Here is a 22,237-nt window from a genome sequence, read left to right on the forward strand (position 1 = left end):
GCCACCACTCTGATGGGCCTAATGGAGTCCAAGGACAGCCCAGAAAAGAGCCCTAGGTCCCTGCAAACAAGAAGGTGCCGCTGCTTTGTGTTCCCACAGTTGGGGATGTGTCATCCTTCCCAGTCGTGCACCCACCCCATGGAGACACGGCTTGGGCCAGGATAGGGGGTGGGGGTGACAAGACTTGGTTAGGTTGGTAGGCAGTGTGACCCAGTGCTCCCATGTGAAGTGGGGGCATCCACTCTGCTCCCCCCTCAATGTAAAAGCAGGGAACTGTCAGCTGGGTGTGGATCCTATTAGGTCTCCCTTCTCACCCCTGCCTTGGGAAAGGCTCCCAGTGACCGTGTGGGGTTTTCTTTATAATTTTCTGGGTTTCCTGACCTTTTAGCAATGAACATGTATGGCTGATCTCTCAGGTAAAGCAATACCTGCCATTTCCCCTAAGCCCAGCCCATAGCCTCTTTGCCATACCTGGGTGTCAGGCCTGAAACAGTTTGGGGGACTTCCTTTTCCTCCATTGCCAGTCAGAAGAGGTGTTCTCAGCCCTTGCTGAAACTTTGAGTCATCAGAGGCACTTGAAAATGTGATGCCCACTCTCAGGGTTTGGGGTTTAAATGGTCTGGAGTGAACTTAAGGGATCCGTGTTTTTAAGAGCCCTCAGGTGATTCTCATGGGCAGCCACAGCCAAGAATCACTGAGCTAAGAGATGGAGCTGTAATGGAAGTTTGGAATGGAAAACTCTGGAGACCCCATATCCTCCTCCTGAGTGCTGGTGGGTCCAGTATATTCTCCTTGGAGATCAGGATACTGACCATTCCAATTGCAGCTCTGGGCCTTGAGCAGCCTGTTGACCCACGGGCAGCCCCAGCACAGGAAATCTGCCATGTAAGCATTCCAGTTACTCCGAGGACTCTGCCACAAGCCCCCAGTGCACCCCCCCCCCCATCCATTAGCTCAACAGACTGTCTTCCCAGGCTGGCTTTCCCCAGCCACTCCTCCCCTCCCCTCCCTGGCTTCCTGTTCATTCTTTGGTCCCGCAACACAGATGATGTGTGCTCAAACAAGAAAACATCCGGAGGTGAAATCTCAGTATGCCCCCGTCCCAAATAAGTGACCTCTTGATGATGTATGTTTCCTTCCCACCTATTCAGAGGATCTATGGACATTCACGGTTCTCAGCTGTCTGTCTGGTTGTATGCAGAGGCGTGAAGTAGTTGTGGGTATGGGGGCAATGCCAGGAAGGTGAAAGGAGGGAAAGAAGAGGGCCGGGGAGGGGCAGAGCCAAGGAGAGACATGGATAGAGAGGGACACAGCTTAGGAGTACAGAACCAGGGGGAAATCTGGGGAGGCTTCTCTGGCCAGACAGCTGCCCCACTGTGGAGAGGGCAACCTAGGGGCATGGCACAACTAGCTGTGGGGGATCTGGGCGTTTTGTTTCCGGGTAAATACTTTTCCTGGGCTGACCCACACAGGACGAGTACACATGCCTGGTGGAAGCCTGTGATAGAACAGAGACTGCAAAGAATTGTCTCACTGACCTCAGTTTTCTCATCCATGAAATGGGGAGACCGGTCTAATGAGATTGCTGACACTGGTGATGTAATCCCAATTAGGGATCACCACGAAGCAACAGTCCTGAGAGTGGTGTGGCCAGGCTCAAGGCTCTGCCATGACTCCCTAGCACAGGAGCACTTGCTGCCCCTCTCACCTCTACGTACAGAGGGGCTGGGCTGAGGGCAGTGCCTGGAGGATGTCCCACTCTGAGAAAGCTGTCTTGGCTATCTTTACTCTTCCTATCCCTTGCCATGCTTTGGCTGGTAATCACAGCATCTCAGCCAGCGTGCCCATGGGCTCTGGGTTTTGGTACCATACTCCACACACACTGCTGGTGGCTCCTGTGGGGTGGGGTGGGGGGCTGCGGTCCTCTCAGACTGCACGTGGAAGCCCTTTGGCAGGGCTGGAATCCCTGTGCAGGAAGAGTGAGCTGCACCGCTTCAGTCTGTGGAGACGCTGCCAGGGGGCCTCACATTGAGCAGGATGGTCTTCCGGCCTCCCCTGGGGTCAAGGTCGGTGGCTCCGGTGATGCTGCGGCCCTGCTCCCATCCACCCCAGCTCTGCAGAAGCGGGTCCCCCAGGAGACCGGAGGCGCCCGCGTGAGGCCGTGCAGGCGAAGAGAACAGACAGCAAATAGCGGAAAGAGGCGCTGGCGCTGGAGAAGTCCATCCACAAGAGGGCGCAGTTTCACGTGTTTATTTTTGGCAGGAAGGAAATCATTGCAAACCTCTAGACTGACAATGCTCGCCCCTGGAAACGTGCACATTCCACATGTAGTATTTCCCAAGTAATGCTGGCTTGTTTGTCACATTCAAATGTCCAACAGAAATCCACGACTACCCAGGCACCAGAATCTCCACTACCGGGGGTGGGGGGTGGGGGGTGTTAGTCTGCAGAGAAGCTCCCTGGAAAACGGACAGGAACAGACACCATCAATTTTACAGTGAGATAGGACCAGAGGCAGCCAGTAGATTTTGCTCAGGTAACTGCAAGCACTTCAAGCCATCCACCCCTCTCGAACCCTGGCATGCCAACTGTCCATCACAGCACCTTTAAAAGCAGAGGCACAAACGTCACGAGTGTTTGACCATATAGGGCTGTGTGGTTCTAGATTTTATTAGAGAGCCGTCTTTAAAATATAGGGTTCTAAAGTGTTGCCAGTTTATAAATTTACAGATTTCTTTTTTATACTAGAAGTTCAAATGCTGCAACCATGACAAATCAGTGTCATCAGGGCCTCTTCACGTCTCCAAAGTCACCTCATCAAAACTGCAGTGTCAAAGGAGCTCCCCCACCAACCATCGGCTGTGACAAGCGGTGTTCCTCCTTAGGGTACAGATAACATTGTTTACAAACAGCTAATGGGTGAAGCCACAGACCAACACACAGGATTCCAGAACAATGGAAGACAGAGCAGTGACCACCTCGGATGGGCCCCGGCACCGCCACCCAAGGCCTGGCCAGAGATGTCATCACATCACAGGGGCCCGAGTCCACAACCCAAGATCTCTTGTCCCAGATCCTAATAAAAAAAATACTGTCCAGGAGACTATATTTTAACCTGGTACGCAAAGGACCAAGAAACTCAAGAGGTTGGGTTTTTCTTTTGGTTAAAGAGTGTGTGGTGGCGGGGCGGGGGGATATTTTGGTAACATGGGAAGCATATGGCACAGAGAAATAGCTAATAGGCTTCATTAGGCTTTAAAGCCCACAATTTAATAAAAGGTAATAATTAAAAACAATACCCGTATTTACCTTAAAAAACATAAACCCCAAACATTCATCTTATTTCTTGGCCTTATGTTAGAATTCTATTGCTTCATTTACATGGAGATGATTAAAAATATATATAGAGAGATAGATATTCTGATTATGTACATAAAGCAGAATCAAGGGTTAAAATAAAAATGGCATTTTGGAGTGTGGTCAAATAAGGTGCACAGAATCCAGAAGGCTCAGGGGGGCTGCTGGCCTCCCCCAAGACATTCTGTGTCTGCGATGGCTGGAACCGGGCTCCATCCCCAACGGTCGTGCAATGGCGCTCGCGGTTTCAGGAACTACTAGGTGCAGTGTCCGGCTCAAGCTGGCCAGCGTCTTCACTCCATCTCTCAGAAGCGGGACACTGTTCCTAGGTTCGATTCCCCTGAAGTACTCTGCCCCCTATACCAGAGAAGACCGCATGATGCCGGCAGAGAGGAGGGCAGAGGGGAGGGTCGAAGGCTGTCCCCAGGACTGATTTCTGTGTGGATTTCAACACAGGACAGACACTGGACTGCAACATTCAAGAACATTTAAGGCAGCGGGTTCATTAGTGACTAGTTTTCCAAATCAAGGTTTAGGGCATGTGCAGATCTGCCACGTAACTGCCGTTCTCTGTGGTAATGCCTAGCGTGGGGCTATTTCTACCGGAACTGGCATGGGGATTACTGGGTTCTGCATACTCAGAATGCTGGGGCACTCGGTTACCCCTGAACACTTCTCTTCTGAATGCATGGCAGTCCACAGCCCAAAGTGCTGTTGGGAGGACATGATTGGCAGCTGGCTTCATTATTTTGTGAACGAAAGCAAGAACAAAATTTTACTTCGACCCCCATCTGCAGACTTGTTAGTGGCAGTCGCTCCCACCAGAACTCTGGCGGAGGCCCAACCACAGAGGACTAAGGCAATGGTGCCAACACAGAAGGGTTCTTTTAAATTATTTTTAAGCGCAATACTTTATAGACCGTCTCGTCAAACAAGGAACATGGCACTGCTTAAAACAGCTCACTGGGAAAGGCTGCAAAGGAAGCCCCAGCCCAGGGAGGGCACCCTGCCTCTCCCTGGCTCAGGGCAATGAGTTCCACATCTGGACAGGTTTCCCCAACCCTGGCTCAGAAAATAGGCTGTGCTTCAAAAAAGAAGACCAGGAGTGGACTTGGGCCACATCAGTGCAGTGGCTGGTTGAGGCCACAGGTTCTCAAGGGAGCACAGTCAGCTCATCACAGTATCTGATGTTGGCTGTCATTTAGAACGATCGCCACGCCTGTGTGGTGTGCTGGCCCCGTGTCTTTGTTCCCTCCTGAACTCCCATGGCCCGTGCCAGGGACGGGATACAGTTGGTGCAGTCTACGGGGGGGGGGGGGCACCTACGTTTCTGACCCTGTCCAAGTCTGCAGCTTAGCAGTGAGCAGATTCTGAGCATAGGCACAGTGGCAAAGAACAGTGTAACAGCCGCTGGTCAATTCCATTTGGTGGCAGCGCGGTAGCAGCAAAGAAAATTCCCAAACAGCTCCATGTGTATCCAGCTTTTGGAAAGGAAAAATTTAAAAATCAATAAACAGATTTTTTTTTTTTTTAAATATCAAAGGGTTTTGGAGTTTCTTGGAACTGCTCTACCCAGAACGACAACCACAGAACGAAAAACGTACAGAAGTATGGCAGTGGTGTGAAAGCAGAGGTGACGATGCCACTTTTCAAGGGGAAAGTGTGACCTCAGGACGTAACGGTCATCATCCGAAATAAGAGTAATAATATAAAAGTATCTATTGTTGAGCCACACAACCGCAGATACATTCCAAACTGGGTCAGCAATGAACGGAGACACTGCCACGGTTGCTGAGGCTCCTGGCGGGAGCCTGACCCTGCAGCATGCCACCGGGCGTCAGAGCACTCACACCTGTTGGGAGGCAGGCTTCTAGGACTCACCTCCATCCCTCGCCACCCCCCTCACCCTAGGTTCTAGAAAATTGTCATATTCGTCTTTTTAGAGAATCTAAGACAATAAAAGACTAAAATATGTCTGGAAATATGTTGTGTAGAAAAATTAACTTTCAGCTTAAAATAACATTCAAAAAGGCACTTCATCCTGTAGGAAAGAGATTCTGAGTTGGGTCAGCTGCTCCGAGCTGGGATAGAAAGGGACAGGTTGTCTGCTTGGAGGAGGGGTTGGGGGGGACAGTTGAAAGGAAGTCTGATAGATCTCAAGCTTTTTTTTTTTTTTTTCCATTTTTTTCTTTTTGGTATGTTTTAAGAAAAGCAAATCCAGTAAAATGCATGTCCCTTTATGAAATTTGTTAAAAGAGTTCATTTTAAAATAGTTGTTTCTGTTCTTAAAAAAGAAAACAGGTAGGTATGGCCACATGGCCCCCGTGGCCTGGAGCACGGAGTGTCCTCACTTGCCACTCCCGGGGAGCAGAGGCCAGCGGCTCTCCGAGGCCGGAGGTTCCAGGTGCGCGGGCGGGAGGCGGCGAGGCCGGCGCTACCTACTGCAGAGTCTGTGCAGCATGCTGTACACGTCGTCCTCCCGGCTCAAGCCCTCAAAGAAGGGGATGAGGTCCAGCAGCTCTGTGTCCGTCATGTCATCGAACCAGGACTGCACGGGCACCTGGAAGACAGTGTGTGCAGGGGGGCAGCAGAACGCACCCGGCGCTGGGGGCAGCTCCTAGCCTGACTTGGCCCCCGCAGTTTTTATCTTTTCTTTGGTAAGGAAGACAGGTAGCTAAAAACCATCGTCATCATCATCATCATCATCATCATCATCTTGTGTGTTCTCCCGTCCCAACTAAGATCCATTCAAAGCTACCTGGTTTGGGAGGAAGGCAAAGTTCAGTGTCTTTGCTTTTTAAGTGAAGTCTAAATGCCAGTTTTCGTGCATTGGCCTGGTTTGATTTCCTGCAGCAGAAAAGGTGGCCAGAGCACAGAATATAGGAGAACTAGCCGTGCTACTTGCCAATTTCAAAAGCTCTTTCCACTGTATCCAACCAACTCCTTATACCTCACCAGGAGCCAGAGGTTACCTGCCAGCTACTGACACCAGGGAGCGCATGAACAGGGCCAGGAAAGCCACCACTTGGGGTCACTGTGCCACGCTGCACGGCAAAGGCAAGTGGGGAATTTCCTCCCATCCTTAGCAGTGATCAGTTAAAAGCAGAAGTATAAAATTTCAGGACAGTCTGAGCCACGGGCCCGGACAGGATTTACACTTAGTTTTAGAGGGGTGGTAATGGGTGGTAGCCAGAGGTGCAAAGAAGGGATGTAAAAAGAAATCTGGGGGAAATCAAAGGAGTTCAAAAGTAGCATTTAGGGCCCTTTTACAGATCTAAAGACTGCTCAGAAACAAAACAATTCATTGTATAATTAAAAAGTATAAACAAGGTAAGGATTAACAAAAAAAATGACTCCTCGTAGGGGAAGGGCAGGAATGAGGGAGAGGGCAGACATGGACACAAGACTTCTCTAAATCCACCTCTGTTGGTAGTTCTGATGTTGGAATCATGGAAATATGTTACATAATTGCAATAAAATTAAACAAGAAAACAAAGCAATAACAAATGAACCTAAGTATATACAAAGCTGGTGACATAGCCACACAGAGAATTATGTCAAGTGATTTTAAAACATAGTGTTCTGGGGCGCCTGGGTGGCACAGCGGTTAAGCGTCTGCCTTCGGCTCAGGGCGTGATCCCGGTGTTCTGGGATGGAGCCCCGCATCAGGCTCCTCTGCTGGGAGCCTGCTTCTTCCTCTTCCCACTCCCCCTGCTTGTGTTCCCTCTCTCGCTGGCTGTCTCTATCTCTGTCGAATAAATAAATAAAATCTTAAAAAAAAAACAAACCCATAGTGTTCTGCTGTACATTTCTCCAAAAAACCCCACGTGCATTCAGTTGTCTGAGTAGTAGTGATAATGTTAGTACAGCAATTTGGAAACTATTAAACACGTACTATAGACTGAGTCAAATAGGTAATGATGTTAATATATTTACGAACCAAGAGTTTCAGCACAAGAGGAGACACAAAGACAAAAACAAAAACCAAAGAAATTAAATAAAAACTGTTATAACACTGAATTGGAAAAACCCATATGAATTTATGATTTAATTTTAATTCTAAAAATATGTATACTTAGCTCTGTCCAGTATAAAGGACTGGAAGCAAAGGATATCTCCGTAACAATGAGGATCCACCCAAATTGTGGTCTCTAAATACCATTTCCATTAAAAGGAACTGGGCTCCATAGAAAAGTGGTTGATTCCAGGGCTGAGGCAAGAAATGGACAAGATGAGAATGGAACATCTTGTTGCAACAGAAAACAGGAAGCATTCAAAGACTATTGTTATACGAAGGGATGTCCGCTGCCCAAAGGTGAACGTCTGAGCACCCAAAAGAACAATAAATGGATTACATTATAACAATAAAAAATCCATGAGTTCATACTAATACCTAAAACAAATTCACTGGCTACTTTTGGAAGTTGTTAGAGTACCACCTCGTTACTCTGAAGATTGAAGAATTAAAGAAAAAGAACCAAGACTTTACCCTGACTTCCTGATTCAACATTCAAACTGACTTTAGGGTAATCAAGTAGTCAACGAGTGCAAGTCTGATTAAAAAAAAAAAGTTCCAGCCAACAAATATGGAAAGAATGATAGAATTTAGAAATCACCATTTCGTAATTCTTAATGAAATAGCTGATGGAGGCAATGATCATCAACGGCTGTTCACGTTTTTAGGTGAAAGGTTGATGGGGAATTTGAAAACATGGAACAGCTAACAACACCTGAATCCATAGATCAATTTAAAATCTTTAAAAGGGGAGCCTGGGTGGCTCAGTCAGTTAAGCATCTGACTCTTCACCTCAGATCTTGATCTTGGGGTTGTGGGCTCGAGCCCCACATTGGGCTCTACACTGGGTATGGATTATTATACGAATAATAATAAAGTAAAATCTTTAAAAGTGGGACAGCCTCACATGATATGCCTCTTGATGTGATACCATGATAAGTATACAATATCCTTGAGAAAACTGAAAAATTAAACCTGCATTTAATCAAGTTTAAAGGAAATATGGCAGTTAGAAAAACACAGTAAAACACCACCATGGGCTGCAACTAGACAGATCCAGAAGAGAGGAAATTTCTGCAAGACAAATAATCAGAATTCTTCACCAACAGGATGGAAGAAAACGGGAGAGGGGAAGGAGAATTGTTAAGATTATCCAAGAATTACCAGACACATTATTAACCAAAGCAGTGCTTGGACCTTGTTTGATTCCGAGTCAAACAACCCAAATGTAGGACAACATTCTGAGATGATGGGGAAATATGAACACAGTCTGGATATTAGATAATATTAAGAAACTGTTAGTTCTGTCAGATGCGATAATGGAACTGTGATTATATTAAGAAGTAATCCTTATCTGTTAGAGACACATGACAAAATGCATTATGTTGAATTTGATTAACTCACTAAAATGAACGTGTTTAAATATAATAAATTTGGAATGTTGACTCAAGTAATCATTGCGCACTAACTAAATGAATCTAGCTTGATCTCAGTTTTTTGTTATAAGTGGAGCCACAGAGTTCTGGCTTCAAGGAAAGGACCCTGGGGAAGCTTTTGTTGAGTCTGAGAAGCCCGGGCTGGGGAGGAAGCCTCCTGTCCAGGGCGGGCTGCCTGAGCTGAGGACCAGTGTGGTGGTACTGCTGAGGGCTTGGCCGTCACCAGTGGGCCTAGCTGGCCCCTCCTGCCATGGAGGTGTAGGCCGGGAAGCGGGATGGCATCTGTCTCTTGCTCGGACAGCCAGGCTGCAGCCAGTGAGCAGGCACTAAGGGCTGCCATGCTCCAGGGAGTTTTATGTAGGGAATGTTCCCACTGTATACTTTTAAGACATCATTATGAGGCGGAAAAGCCTGGCAGGCTTGTCTGAAGGCCTTGACTGAGGTGTTTTTATTCATTCTTGTTTAAGAACTTCTGCTGAAGAGGTTGTCCAAGCCTTTTGAGTCTATAGGAGTCATGAAGCCAGCTCCAGGGTGACTGACGGAACCCTTCTCAGTAACAGCATGAAAAACGCTAAGATCCAGGCTCACTGAGCACTTACCCAACGCAGACAGCGTTCTAAGTGCTTTTCATGCTCTGCCACACTCAATCCGCCAACCATCCTACAGGTCAGCAACCCTAGAATCCCCACTTGATGGACGAGGTAACTATAGCTCAGTGAGGGTAAATAACTTGGTCAGTGCCAGGTACCCGCTAAATGGCAGAGCTGGGATTTCACCCAGGGAAGGACAAGAAAGCCGAAACAGGTGCTTGCGGGCACAAACGTGGAACTGGATGGGGCCTTGTGTTCTCTCCCTCTGGGGCCACTTACTGCATTCTCAGGATGGAAGATGTACGAGGCAGGAGAATTGTCCACAATGATCACTTTGCTCAGCTCCCGGCCCAGGCGACTCAGGTCTTTCACGTAGTTCCCACGATGGAAGACGCATGATTCTCTGAAGAGCCGGGCCCGGAACACGCCCCAGCGGTCCAGCAGGTCAGCCACGGGGTCTGCGTACTGAAAAGCAGGTCGCAGTGAAGGCTAGGCACCTGAAAGAGCCCAGAAACCCTGACCTACTGCAGCAAGATCTGCATTATTTTTCTAGAAAGGGATTTAAGTAATTGGATGTGTTTTAGGATCCTGGTTATTTTCCTTTCCATGTGTGTAAGATACCCTGGATTCTTCCATTTCTTTCACCTCTCAAATCCAATCCATCAGGAATTCTTGGCAGTTCCGTCTCCAAGAGGATCTTGAATCCACCTGCCCCTCTCTGTAAATTGGCACTGCACTGATCCCAACCTATGTAACCGCTGCCTGGGGTGGCGGTGTGAGCCTCCCAAAGAGCCGCCCTCCTCCCCCTGCATCTCCTTTGCAGCCCCTGCACCTGGCTGTTGTCAGAGAAGCCACTGGAAAACACGTCCCATCACACCACTTCCCTGCTTACAACCTGTGGCCCCTGGAGTGAGGCCCACCATACCCCACACACCCGCAGCTACGTGGTTTCTGCCACCTCTTGGCCCCAGCTGATCACCTGAGCCACACTGGCTTTGATCATGGTCAGAGCCTCGGCACCAGTGTTCCCTCCACATGCAACATGCTCTCCTCAGATCTCTGCATGCACCTCTCCTTCTGTCTCTTCACCTTTCAGTCTTGGCTTCCCTGGCCACCCGTCTGGAGCCCCTGCCTGTCCCTCCCTTTCTGGCTACTATTGCCTCACAGCGGTCTCCTTCACAAGCTCACTCACCACCCCCAGGGATTACTGGATATGCTCTTCCCTGGTCAGGGTGCGGGGCTTGTCTGTCGTGTTCACCCTGCATAGTGCCCACCTCATAGTGGGGGCTCGGGAAAGACCAGTTTCATCACTGAATGAGCGAGCCGACTTTGAATCTGGCTCACGTGGTATGAGGCCACGCTGACCATATGGGTGCTCTGGGCAGCTGGGCCAGGCCAGCTCCTGAAGGTCACAGGATGGTACCAGACACCCACTTTCATTTTCTTGGAGTCCAAGAGTTTTATGAGAAGGAGTGTGAGCCCAGCTCACAGTTGGGGCTCACCCCTCTTGGTCCTCTCTCATGGCCTGGGGAATTTTCCCAAAGCAGGCTGAATTGGATAAAGAAATAAAGGGGTAATTCCTGAGTGAAAATCTTCATAAATGAAGATGTCTAAAGGACTGGGCCGCCCTGAGTGGCTGGGGCTGGAGGCAAAAGAGTGTTAGTTCCAAGGCCTATGTGAGGCCACGCCTCAGCACCAAGACCAGCACAGCCAGGTGTCATGAGGCCCAGCAATTCTGCAGGGGAGGCAGGAAGCCCCCAGCCTGGGGGGGGGAGGCCAGCAGTGGAATGCACAGCAGCCCACGAGAGTAGGGCAATGCCAGCACGTTGCGGGATGCAGGGCACAGGGCTACAGGCAGCAGCTCCAGCTCCGCGGGAATGTCCTCCTTTCCCTGGAGACATCCTGAGGAGCAGAGTCCAGGAGCAGGCTGTATTTCCTGCTGACCAGGTGGGCACTGCAGTTTTCAGCTGGTAAGGGCAGCCAAGTGCCCTGGGGTGTTAGAAGGCTGACTCTAGATGGAGACAGTGGTTAATTTCCCCAGAATTGTTAACACTGCTGGTGGCACACAGCCTTCAAGGGAATGTCTGAGTCTGGGGGCTCCAGGCCTTGGAGATGAATGTGGGGAATCAAAGTTTCATGAGGGCAGGGCTTTGTCTCTTTTGTTCTCTGCTGCATCCCCAGTGCCCAGGACAGAGCCCCACACACAGTTAGGCACTAAGTAAATATTTGCTGGGTGAATCCATCAATAAAGGAAACCAAGATGAGGAAGCAGACATCGAAGGTCTCTGACAGTCAGCGGATGGTTCCCATGGGCTCCTGGGCGGTGGGCCAGTGTGGCAGTGCTGGCTGGGAGTGGTGCCCAGAGCCAAGAACTGGGGAGTGCCCACCTGTCCACAGGGAGAAAGGGCTGGAAGGCTGCACCTGGGAGGGGATGCAGCTGAGCCAGGCTGGAGTAGCACTGAGAGAAGGGTTGCAGAGACAGATGGAGGCGCAGGTGGGAGCAGTCCAGGAAGGGAGACTGCCCAAGGATACTTAAGTGAGTGTGGGGGACAATGCCAAGCAACAGTGTTTCAATTCTGCCAACCTCCCCTCGACGTAGCAGCTCTCAATCCCACCAACTCTCCATCTACCCTGGGCGGGTGCAATCATCCTGTTTGTTACTTCTTTAGTTGTCACTTCAGGCTCCTCGGCACCCCAGAGCACTGCCAGGAGAGCCATCTCTGCTACAGTACCATTGGCCTTGGTGCCATTCACAGGAAAGAGCGCCCATGGGGAAGACTGTCTTCCCTGAGGCTATGTTCTTTTTAGTATACAAAAGTTAAGGCCTAGGTTTTGGATTCCCTCTCTACCAGCTCATGCTTCGAGGCCTGGCAATGAGTCTGGCAGAATGCTGTGCAGGTGGGGTTCTCTCTCATTTCAGCCGTGACCGAGAGATGGCCCAAACCTGGAATGCGCAGTCTGGCAAAGCTGGATGTCTGGGAGCCTGGAGTCAGAGTCTTCAGCATGCAGAGAAGAAGAGAGCTAGGAATTGTTGGCGACGGTGGGGAACTGCATGTGAGTCCTTGCAGCAGGCCAGGAGATGAGCAGATGGCTAACACAGGCCCCCCAGAGCTCATCTCTGGAGCCACTTCAGAGTCCCCACAGTGACACTGGCGATGCCTCCCACAAATAGATGGTGTTGGCCCCATCAGAGTCAGGATTTGAGAGATGGTCATGGCAAGGATCTCCTCCAAGGAGTGGGGGCCTAGCCTCTCCCCCCTAGGCTCAGCAACACCTGAGAAAGGGCAGACATAACCATATGGGAGGGGGGTCCTTTAACAGTAGGAGAAGGCAAAGAAACCACTCCATGTGGTTAGGGCCAGCGTAGACACTGGCTCAAAGATTCATGCCAAGCTACAAGGCCAAACCATGTGAACTGTCATCATCAACAATGATGATAACTAAACAATGAACATCAGGAGCACGTACCACGTGACAGAGCCTGCGGGGCATATGGAGCGCAGCAGGTGCTCCATGAATACTTGCTGAGTATGAGTCAGACAGTATGCTTTGCCTTTTACATGCATTATTTCATTTGATCCACCCCATGACGTAGCGGGAATTATCCCTAACTTCTAGAAGACATGGAGTCGAGAGAAGTGAAGTCACTTGCCCAATCTCACAGGGCTCACTAGGGCAGTCAGAACCCTCCTCCAGCCTGTGCATGCGGGTGAATCTTGGACACTTATCCTTCCCCAAACCTGTGTAAGCTAATGAAGGACACAAAGGCTTGAGCCTCTCGCAGTGGGCTGCCAGTCAACAGAGGAGACGCAGATGCCTTTTCTTGGTTATACTGGACACATTCGTGATATCCTGGTCTGTGGACATCCAGCTCCAGGTGGCTGCATGCAGCAACTTCACGGAGCATTTGTTCCAAGGGCTCCCTGTCACCATGGTAACCCAGAAGCCTTTCAGGCTGGTACTATGCACATGGCCTGCATCCATCCCATCTGGGGCGGGAACCTGTCACCATAGAAACCACTTCCCCCACCTTAACAGCGGGCTGTCTGACAGACAGGGAGTCGGGGGGGAGTGGCTGGGGGTGCCCAGCTGGGAGAAGGACATACCTTGGCCAGGCTGGCAGTAAAGAGCACACACTCAAAGAGCTGCCCCATCCTCTGGAGGAACTCATCCACGTGGGGCCGCTTCAGCACATACACCTGCAACAGTCGCAAACAGCAAGCCGGTCAGTCGTGGCCGCCGCTGGCGGTGGCCGAGGGCCACCACTCATGCAGGAAGAATTCCTGAGAAGGTAACTGCTTCCTGCCCCAGCTCCATGTGTGGCATGGAGACCCCAACTATATGAGGGCTATGTAGTCAGAGGTGGCACTTCAGGCCACACACACTCCTCAGATTGGGCTCTGGGTCTGAGTCTGGTGCAGACACTCCTCCCAAGGGAGAAAGGGAAGCCGACCATGGTGCTGTGGGTCGTAGGGATTTTCAGAACCAGTGAGTGGAAGGGTTGTGCCACGTTTGTGTGAAATGACTCATTCTCTCACATGTGTTCCTTGGCACATGTTCTGGGTCAGGCCCTATGTGAACATAGGCCATGGTCTGGGGGCTGTCCTTTAGGAGGTCCAGGCCCGGCCCACTGCCCGGCAGCTCTGGGACTGCTCCAGCTGCCACCTTCTACCCTTGACTGGAGCACCTGCCTTGCTCGGAAGGCCTAGGGTGGGAGTGCAGGCCCAGCAAAGCTGCAGGAAGTACCTTCCGTGTCAGTTTGGGAAGCTGTCCACTTGACACCGCAAAGGTTACTCTGCTTGGGCTTGGTACAGAAACAGATGTCAGGGGACATGAAGCCAGCCTACTCCCAGGCCCCCAGTCAGCCAACAGGAGGGGGCTCCAAGCAGAGGGGGGCAAAGAGGAGGCTTTCCTAGAGTGGCTGCTGGGCTCCGTGCTCCTGACTGGGAGACCTGAACAAATCTGAGGAGACTAGGGAGATGGGAGAGAAGGCAAAGCTGCTGAGAGAAGATAGGGAAGGTGGGAGGAGGGAAGAACTAATTAAAACTTGAATAAATTCCATTTGAAATTAGCCACTTCCCTAAAATAAATCAAACTTATTAAAATTCAATTCAGCTCATATTCACTGAGCCCCAGTTCTGTGCTCAGCCTGAAGAAGCTAAAAAATGAACAAAACACAGGCCTTGCCCTTGAAGAGCTCACAGTCTAGAGCAGATACAAATAAAAACAAATCAAGATAAGCATGCATAAGGAAGTTGTATACAGGGATATATTAAGCACAGTTAACTCCCCTCTCAAGGGGAAGGAATCACAGAAGTCATATTTGGCCTGGACCTTGCAGGACGAACAGGAGTTCACCAGGCTGGTAAGGATAAGAAGCAAGCTTCCAGGCTGAGGAAACAGTATGAGCATGAGACTTGGCTTGAAAATACCCAGGTGTCAGAGCATGGCCGAGCCCTTCATGACCAGCCCTTTAGAGGAGATGGGGGATAGAAGAAGTGGCTGAAGAGGAAGTGTGAAAGGCAGGTTGGGGGGAGTAGGTGTGGGGCTGTGAATGGCAGATGTTGTGGCTGTCTGTCCTGTGGAGTCACAGAGGGGAGGCGGGGCTCTATATTGCACAGAGAATGCATTCTGTGCATTGCAAAGGAATTCTGCACAGAGCCAGGACTTGGTGGGAACTTGGGGCTAACTGAAAGAGTCGGGTAAGCATGGTCTGTGGCCGAGGGTGTAGTGAAGGGCCAGAGGAGCAGGGTGGTCTGGGGTGGGTGCCAACAGGGCTGTGAGGAGCTGGGAGGTTGGGGTGGGAGTGAGGGCAGGGCTTGTGGCTGCAGTAGCTCCAGGCCCCCACCTTGCCCATGAGACTCCTCGATGCCACGGAATGGGTATGGCCTGTGGTCCTCAGTCTCCTTGGGAATACTGCTTAGAAAGCAAGCTTTGCTACACGCAAAGGGCAGGAGACTGATTTGGGAACTCTGGTTGTTGGTGCCTCTGGCAGGGAGGAAGGTCCTGGGCCCGGATGCCGGCGTCCAGGCCCGCGTCCGCGTGCAAGTAACCAAGAATAGGCCCATTGGGACCTGCACAGCCTATCCTGGATTACTTGAACGAGGCCACGGCCTTCGCCAGGGCCTTGGTCCTCCTCTTGGCGCCTGTGGCTTCATTCCCTCAGGAGAGAGAGTTTCTGACCCCAGCCCTGGGGTTCTGGAGTATCTACCACCATGTGAGTCATAGCGCAGTCTGGAGGGAGGCTGGGGGAGCTGGGGTGGCTCCTTCGAGAATGGGCTGGCCATAGTAGGTCAGGCCCCGAGGGTCATGCTCACAGTTGTGAGGTAAGAAGGATTGATTTCTCTCCTAATTCTTGCCATGCTGGTAGGGAGCCTCTCCTTTGTCTCATTACTTTGTAGCAGAAGCCAAGATAATAAACGAAGCCCTAACTGCTTCTCAGATGCTGAGTTAATTCAGCTGATGCTTTTGCAAATGTTAAATGCCCAAGTGCCTGCCTTTTGGCTCCCTCATGGCTTTTAAAAGCATCAAGTGTGGAGACACTAGGGATAAGCTGCCTTTCTCAGGGCCCCTTCCTGCAGGACCTCCTGGCAGGGGAGGGAAGGGACTAGAGCATCAGGAAAAGAGCCGTGGGCCAGGGGGCAAAAGACTGGGAGTCTCATTTTAATTCTTCCCATTGCATGACCTTGAATCAACCCTTTCTCTGGCTGAGCCTCCATTTCCCCATCTGGACAATGAGGTGGTTGGGCCAGCTGATTTCCAAGGCATCACCAACTCTGACACCCTGTACTCAAGGGCCAAAAGAGACGACTGGCATCATTAAGGGAAGACATCCATTTAAAATGGCTCAAGCACCAAGAGAGATTTTCCTTCCTGGGATATAAACATATCAGGCCAGAGACTGTCCCTTTACGACCCTGGGGTTGACAAGGAAGATGGTCAGACCATCCCTGTGAAAAACCTGACAAAATCTCCCCAACTCCTCAACCTCCAAGGCTAGTTTTCCTACAATGTTCCAATATGTTCATAAATGAAGCTATTCCTGGAGAAGCACCATGTAGATAACAAGAAAAAATATCAGAACAAAGATGCATGCCAATTAACTAGGGCATCTTTATTCAAATTTGCCTCCTGATCCGAAAACACACCCTTCCCTCTTCATCCTTTGGGTTGGGATTTTGCTAAAGATTCCCTGGAGAACATGATGTAGGAGTGACAAGATCAGTCTGGAGTAGCTGGCATTGGAAATAGACACCCCTTCCCAAGATTCCCCCATAAGTGGGTGACTCGTGGCATTTTCCTGTTGTCTGCTAGGAGAGTCGCCGAAAACACTTACATGAGCAAGTTAATTAGACCATCAAGCTAGGCCAGTGGGGGATATGGAAACTTCTAAAAGTCTGAATCAAATCAAAGAACTATTTGAACTTGCAACCACATCTAATTTCTACAAACAGATTTTAGTTTCCCTTATAAACTCAGTATAAAAGAAATTCATCGGAGTGAAAAAAAAGCGGAAAACCATTGTATTTATTTCACGAAGCCTGCTCCCTTTTGATTCAGTCATAAAATTATTGATGAAATGGGAATTTAGAAGTAAGTTCATAGGAAATGTAATCACTAAAAAATGCTAATTGCAGCTGAGATTTAGCTTTGATTTCTTACCTGATGTATAGTTCCATCGATTTCAACCGGAACAATAAAATCAGCATTACTAATAGGCTAGAGAGAAAAGAAATGATAATTACTATATCTGAAAGAACAAAATAAAACTGGGAACTTTAGTTAAGAATAAGGCTTGCCGGGACTAATGTTTTTATTATTGGAAAAAACAGTTCAGGCAAAGGATGTTCAGCTATGCTTTGGTTCCTTAAAATAAACACAAGCAAGAAAGCACATTTTTTTCTGTTCTGAATATCACTACGTTTTCAGCATCTTGGTCCAACCTCTCTATCATCTTCCTGGCCTAAAGGACAAAGGGTAGGAAGGCCTAGCCAGGGAATAGGACTTCTCAGAAACCCCAGCTCTTGCCTAGAGCCCTGCCAGGATGATGCAGACCACTGCGGGCCACCAGGGGGAGGAGGTGAGAGCGTGATGGTCCCAGAGGACTATGCTACTTGAGGGAGAATGATTTGTATTGAACCCACAGATGCAGCCTGCCCTGTGATGGGCTGCTCGGCAGGAGATGCTGAGCACATGAACACAAAACAGGGCCACAGACACGTGGGGGTGAAGTCAGAGGCCACAAGCCATGACCTTGGGCAGCCTCCTTCCCTCCAGACCTTGATGTCTCCTCTCTTCCACAGCTGTAGTTAATGGGTCTGAAGAGTGCCCATGGCTCCCTCGGTCCTGAGCATCAGTGATTTCAGCCTTGCCTGGCACCGGCTCCTGCTCTGAGCAGTGGGGAGAGCCAGCGCCATCCCCCCCCCCACCCCCGACTGCTCTGCTCTAAGTAACACAATGCCCAGCACACCCACAAACTTCAGCATATTTAACAATATTAATGACACTTAAAATCCAAATATGATTCTTCGGCAGTTCCTGCATAAGTCAATCCTGGGCTTACATACAGTTCTAAATGGAATTTCATAAATGAGGTGGAAACTACTCTAACGAACAGGCCCAAGAGAATTAGAAGAATGCAAACCCCTGGGACAAGTAGGAAAGAGAGAGGGAGGAGAGCACATGTGTGGTGGACACTGGGCAGGGGTCCAGAGAGGGGTGTGCGGTACGTCGTCTCCGGTCAGAGTCTGAACTGGGATCTGCCTTTAAGCCCATCACTGTACCCACACACATTGTTCTCTGATAAGTAAACTGAAAATATGTAGAAGATACTAGATTGCAGAACCATTCCTAAGCACTCAGGAGAGCACCTGAGGCTTAAGAGTACAGTTTATTCACTCCTGTGGTTGGAAGGCCAAGGATGAATTCGGTTTTTTATCATTCTACAACTAAACTACAAAATCATGCTAAAACCCCCAAGATTGAAAGAAGAAACTCTGAAAAGGCATTAGCAGATCGTGAAATCATATTCCAGAGAGTACGCTGAAAGAGAAAAACCGTTCACCAGTTCAGAGCAAGTCTGAGCCTGTCTCTTCTCACGTGCTGGTGTAAAGGAGGCCGTGCCAAGCCATGGTTCTTAACCTGGGTCTAAGAGCCTGTGTGTCGTACAGCTGCACATTTTCAAGGAGAGAGGTTCACAGCTTTCAGATTCGCCAAGGCCTCTGAAATGCCCAGAACACTAAAAACCATACGATAAAGGTAGTTGCCAGAGGGGAGGTGGGGAGGATGGGTGAACAGATGAAAGGGTTTAAGAGTACAAGTATCTTGATGAACATGGAGAAATGTATAGAACTGTTGAATCATTATGTTATGTACCTGGAACTAATGCAACTCTGTATGTGAAGTACACTTGAATAAAAAAACCCCACACCACAAAGACTATTCTGCTCGCAAATATAGGCAGGCCAGGGAGGGAAGAGATGAAGAGATGCTGTTCACATCAGCTTGTGGCGTAATGCCCTCTGAGCAGGCCCTGCCTTTGGAGGCAGGAACCCTCCGTAACCTCAGGCAGTCTGGGCAGCGCTGGGAGGAAGCCATGTAGGCTGAAATGGCAAATGACCCCTGCTCCAAAGGGCTTTCCTCCTGAGGGATTTGAAAAGTCCTAAGTAACTTGCCCACAGGGGAGAAAAGGCTTCCAGTGCCGTTCAGAGCTGAGCTGGGGCACAAGGTCATGGCAGCCACGGGACCAATCCTGGAAGGGCCCTCAAGGTGCTGGGGAAAGAGGTGACACTTCCAGGCCCCAGTGGCCAGACAGGCCATTTCCCACTGCTAGTTAAGTGTGGCATCTTCTCCACTCTCCCAAAGGACTCACAGACAACTGCTTGGCCTGGTCCTATTAAGGAAGGCTTCTGTTCAGTGAAAAGCAGGCACGAGGAGGATGTTTCCGACAGAAAGGTCTTCAGGTCAATTTGATGGCTCCTCCACTTCCCAATACAATGGCCAAAGAATGACTATGGTTCATGTGAGACACATACCCCATCATGGATGGTGCCTTTCACATCTCTCAGCAAAGGAAGAGGAGTTGAGGGCTGCAGGTAAAAGGAGGAATGGGGTCTAACTGGCCAGTGATAGTGGAGCAGTTTCATCTCCAGAAATACCCCACGGGAAAATAGGACCGGGACCCTTCTTCTTCCCCCCAACACACCAAATCCCCTATTTCCAAACCTTTTCATCATTTGCCTCTTTTAAACAACTTGTTTCATTTCAAAAAATGGAAAGATGGTTCACGAAGTCACTTCTTAATAGTGTAGCCACAGCCGTTCCCACATGGACGCCCTCCGGGAATTTGTAATTTTTGCTGTCATTCTGGCAGGGAGGTGGAGTGAGGAAGGGAACAGAAGGAAGACGGTGGTGTGATGCTCCCGGTGACATCACTGCAGCCCCGCCCCCTTCAGAAGGGAAGTCATGCAGGTGGATGGACACTCATTTAGCTATGAAGCTTGTAAAAATACCCCCAGCAAACTCTTGTCACAAAAAGCTCAAAATAAATGGCTGAATCTGCCCAGATGCTGTCACTCTGGAAGTCTTCTTTAGAGCTGGACCACTTTCAAAAATTGGTCTGGGAAAACTTCCAAGATAACAGGTTGCCTGACAGTTTAACAGTGCCTCTCCTGCCCCTCCCAATAAAACATGCAGCACTCTGGCTACCTTGACAAATACACAGTAGTGTCCTGGGGCATTGATTGCCTTTTGCTACCTGAAAAGTTTTCCTGCAGGGGCTGGAGGGATGGAAAACCCAAATCTCATAAGAATGAGGTCTCAGTGACACTGGCAGCCCAGCATTTTCCCCCAAACTATGTAATATTCAACTACTTGAGTTAATGTTCACCAGAGTTAATAAGCAACTGTTCTTGGGATTTCTTCATGCACAGTGAAGTCACAGACCAACAACCACAAAATGTCATCCTTTTTGTTTTTCCTTTCCAATACCACTGTGACGGAATCACAAAGATCACAGATTGTTTTCCTTGTTGATTTACCTTAAATGAACTGTGCACCAATGTTTCATCTAAATCAATGACCACACATTTCTTTCCATAGTCAAGCACCGTCACCTCTGGAAGGAGGTATTTAGCTGGCGGCTAAAATGAAAAAAAAAAAAAAATCAGTATTATTACTTTTATGTAAAAGACAAACTAATGTCCTTATTATCGTATCATATTGTATCAACGAGGTTTAAATGAGAGCAAACGTTTAAATGCCTAATGATTAAGCACATCACGGAATTTTATTAAAAACAATAGGACTAGGTAGTTTGCGACTGAAGTTTTAACAAATACTGTTGCCATCGTCTGATTGGTTATTTGAGGGCCTAGGCTTTGGAGGCAGACAAGCCAGGGTTTGAATATCAGCTCTGTCTCTCTCTTGGCTGTAAGCTGGGATAATAATACCTACCATGAAAGGTTGTTATCAGCTGTAACTGTGGTAAAGCGCCCAGCATTCTGCCTGGCACATATACAGTGGCTACTGTTATTGTTAAAACGGGCTACGCAAAAACAAATGTTCAATTGTATTAGCTACTCTCATCCTCCCAGGCCCATTTCTTGGGGTCATATTTTGTCTGGAATTCACTGTGGTACAGAAGTATATTTTAGAGCTATACCACAGTGTTTTTGTTTGTTGAATGACTAAAATTTTCAGAAACTTGAAGAGTCCCTATAGACCCACCAGCAAAATGCAATCCAAAGTGAGTTCTAATAATAGGAAATAGAAATAAAAGTGCTGTCTGCCTTACTGCAGTATTAATACTGAGTGAGTGTGGCATTGTTACCCCTTGGATTCTCAGTATCTGGAAGTTATACTTTAATCCATATGCTGTGTGCTAATCAGAAAACCTATTTATGTCTTTGTAGTAGCTGAATCTAATCTTGTGATAAAGAGGTTGTAAAGAGCGAATGAATGGCTAGGTATCTTCAGCCAACCTCATTCTTGATTTACAGTCTTACTTCTTTGGGCCTTGCCTCATTCTAGAAATGATTTGAAGTATTTTAGCTTAATTTGTGGTGTATTTAATATCCAAGGTTAACTAGCTAATTTTCTATCCTGGAAGGTCAAGCTCTCTCTGTTCATTATTTAATGCAAAACAAAACACACAAAAAATGTGTCCCTAGCCACTGAAGAACAGACAATTTAGTTTGTCAAAACAAACAAAAAACCCCAAAAACAAAAAACAAGAAAAAAAAAAAAAAAGAAATCAAGAGGTATTCCCTTTTAAATGGGTATTTCCTTTTTCTGGTGGTAGGGGGGAGGTTAAAGTGAACATGAGTCAAGGATCCAGAGTTAATTCTGGACTTTGCTGGTTCAATAGTGAATGTCACAGGAAGTCAACAGGGTAGGTAAATTTGCAAATGTGATGATCACCTTGTCGGGGCTGACAGGGTGAGGCTGCGTGTGGTGATTCTAATTCTACAGGGGCTCTCTCCAGGGAGTGTGGGTGTTTCCCCCTGTCCAGCATCAACCATAAGAAAAAGCCTTCATGGCCTCCAACTTCCTTGACTCTAATTAAAGTTCACCAAGCAGTATATCCTCACCCAGTACTGCAAGTGACCTGTGAGGAGATGTGCCTTAGATGTGGGGAATGGGATTTGGGGTCCTAGTAAGGACTCTGTCCCTCATTATAAATCAGCAAGCAGGCAGGTTGCTGGAAAAATTAAACTCTCAAGAAGTTCTGTATAAAAAAGTGTTTTAAAAAGGCAGGGCACGAGGAGCTCTGTTAAGTGAACATAATAAAGAGGACTTGAGTTATTTCTGTTGTTTGGGCCACAGCAGAAAGCACGCCT

General features: G+C 48.7%; 1 protein-coding gene across 9 annotated transcripts in view; it reads right to left on the reverse strand.

The window, feature by feature from the left end:
- Window positions 1–2,235: 2,235 nt before the first annotated feature.
- Window positions 2,236–22,237, reverse strand: part of CTDSPL (CTD small phosphatase like) — a 116,019-nt gene continuing 96,017 nt past the window's right edge. For 3 of the 9 annotated variants that reach the window (XM_057316116.1, XM_048216142.2, XM_044383298.3), the window contains 5 exons: window positions 20,438–20,539; window positions 17,061–17,117; window positions 13,505–13,597; window positions 9,678–9,863; window positions 2,236–7,567 (listed from right to left, as the gene is read on the reverse strand). In XM_057316116.1, coding sequence (XP_057172099.1) covers window positions 7,433–7,567; window positions 9,678–9,863; window positions 13,505–13,597; window positions 17,061–17,117; window positions 20,438–20,539 — 573 coding nt within the window. In that variant the 3' untranslated portion in view covers window positions 2,236–7,432. The other 6 variants (XM_026496721.4, XM_026496720.4, XM_044383299.3 and 3 more) reach the window with 3 other exon arrangements.

This window comes from Ursus arctos, unplaced genomic scaffold (assembly GCF_023065955.2).
Source record: "Ursus arctos isolate Adak ecotype North America unplaced genomic scaffold, UrsArc2.0 scaffold_20, whole genome shotgun sequence".
In the NCBI taxonomy this organism is placed as follows: domain Eukaryota; kingdom Metazoa; phylum Chordata; class Mammalia; order Carnivora; family Ursidae; genus Ursus; species Ursus arctos.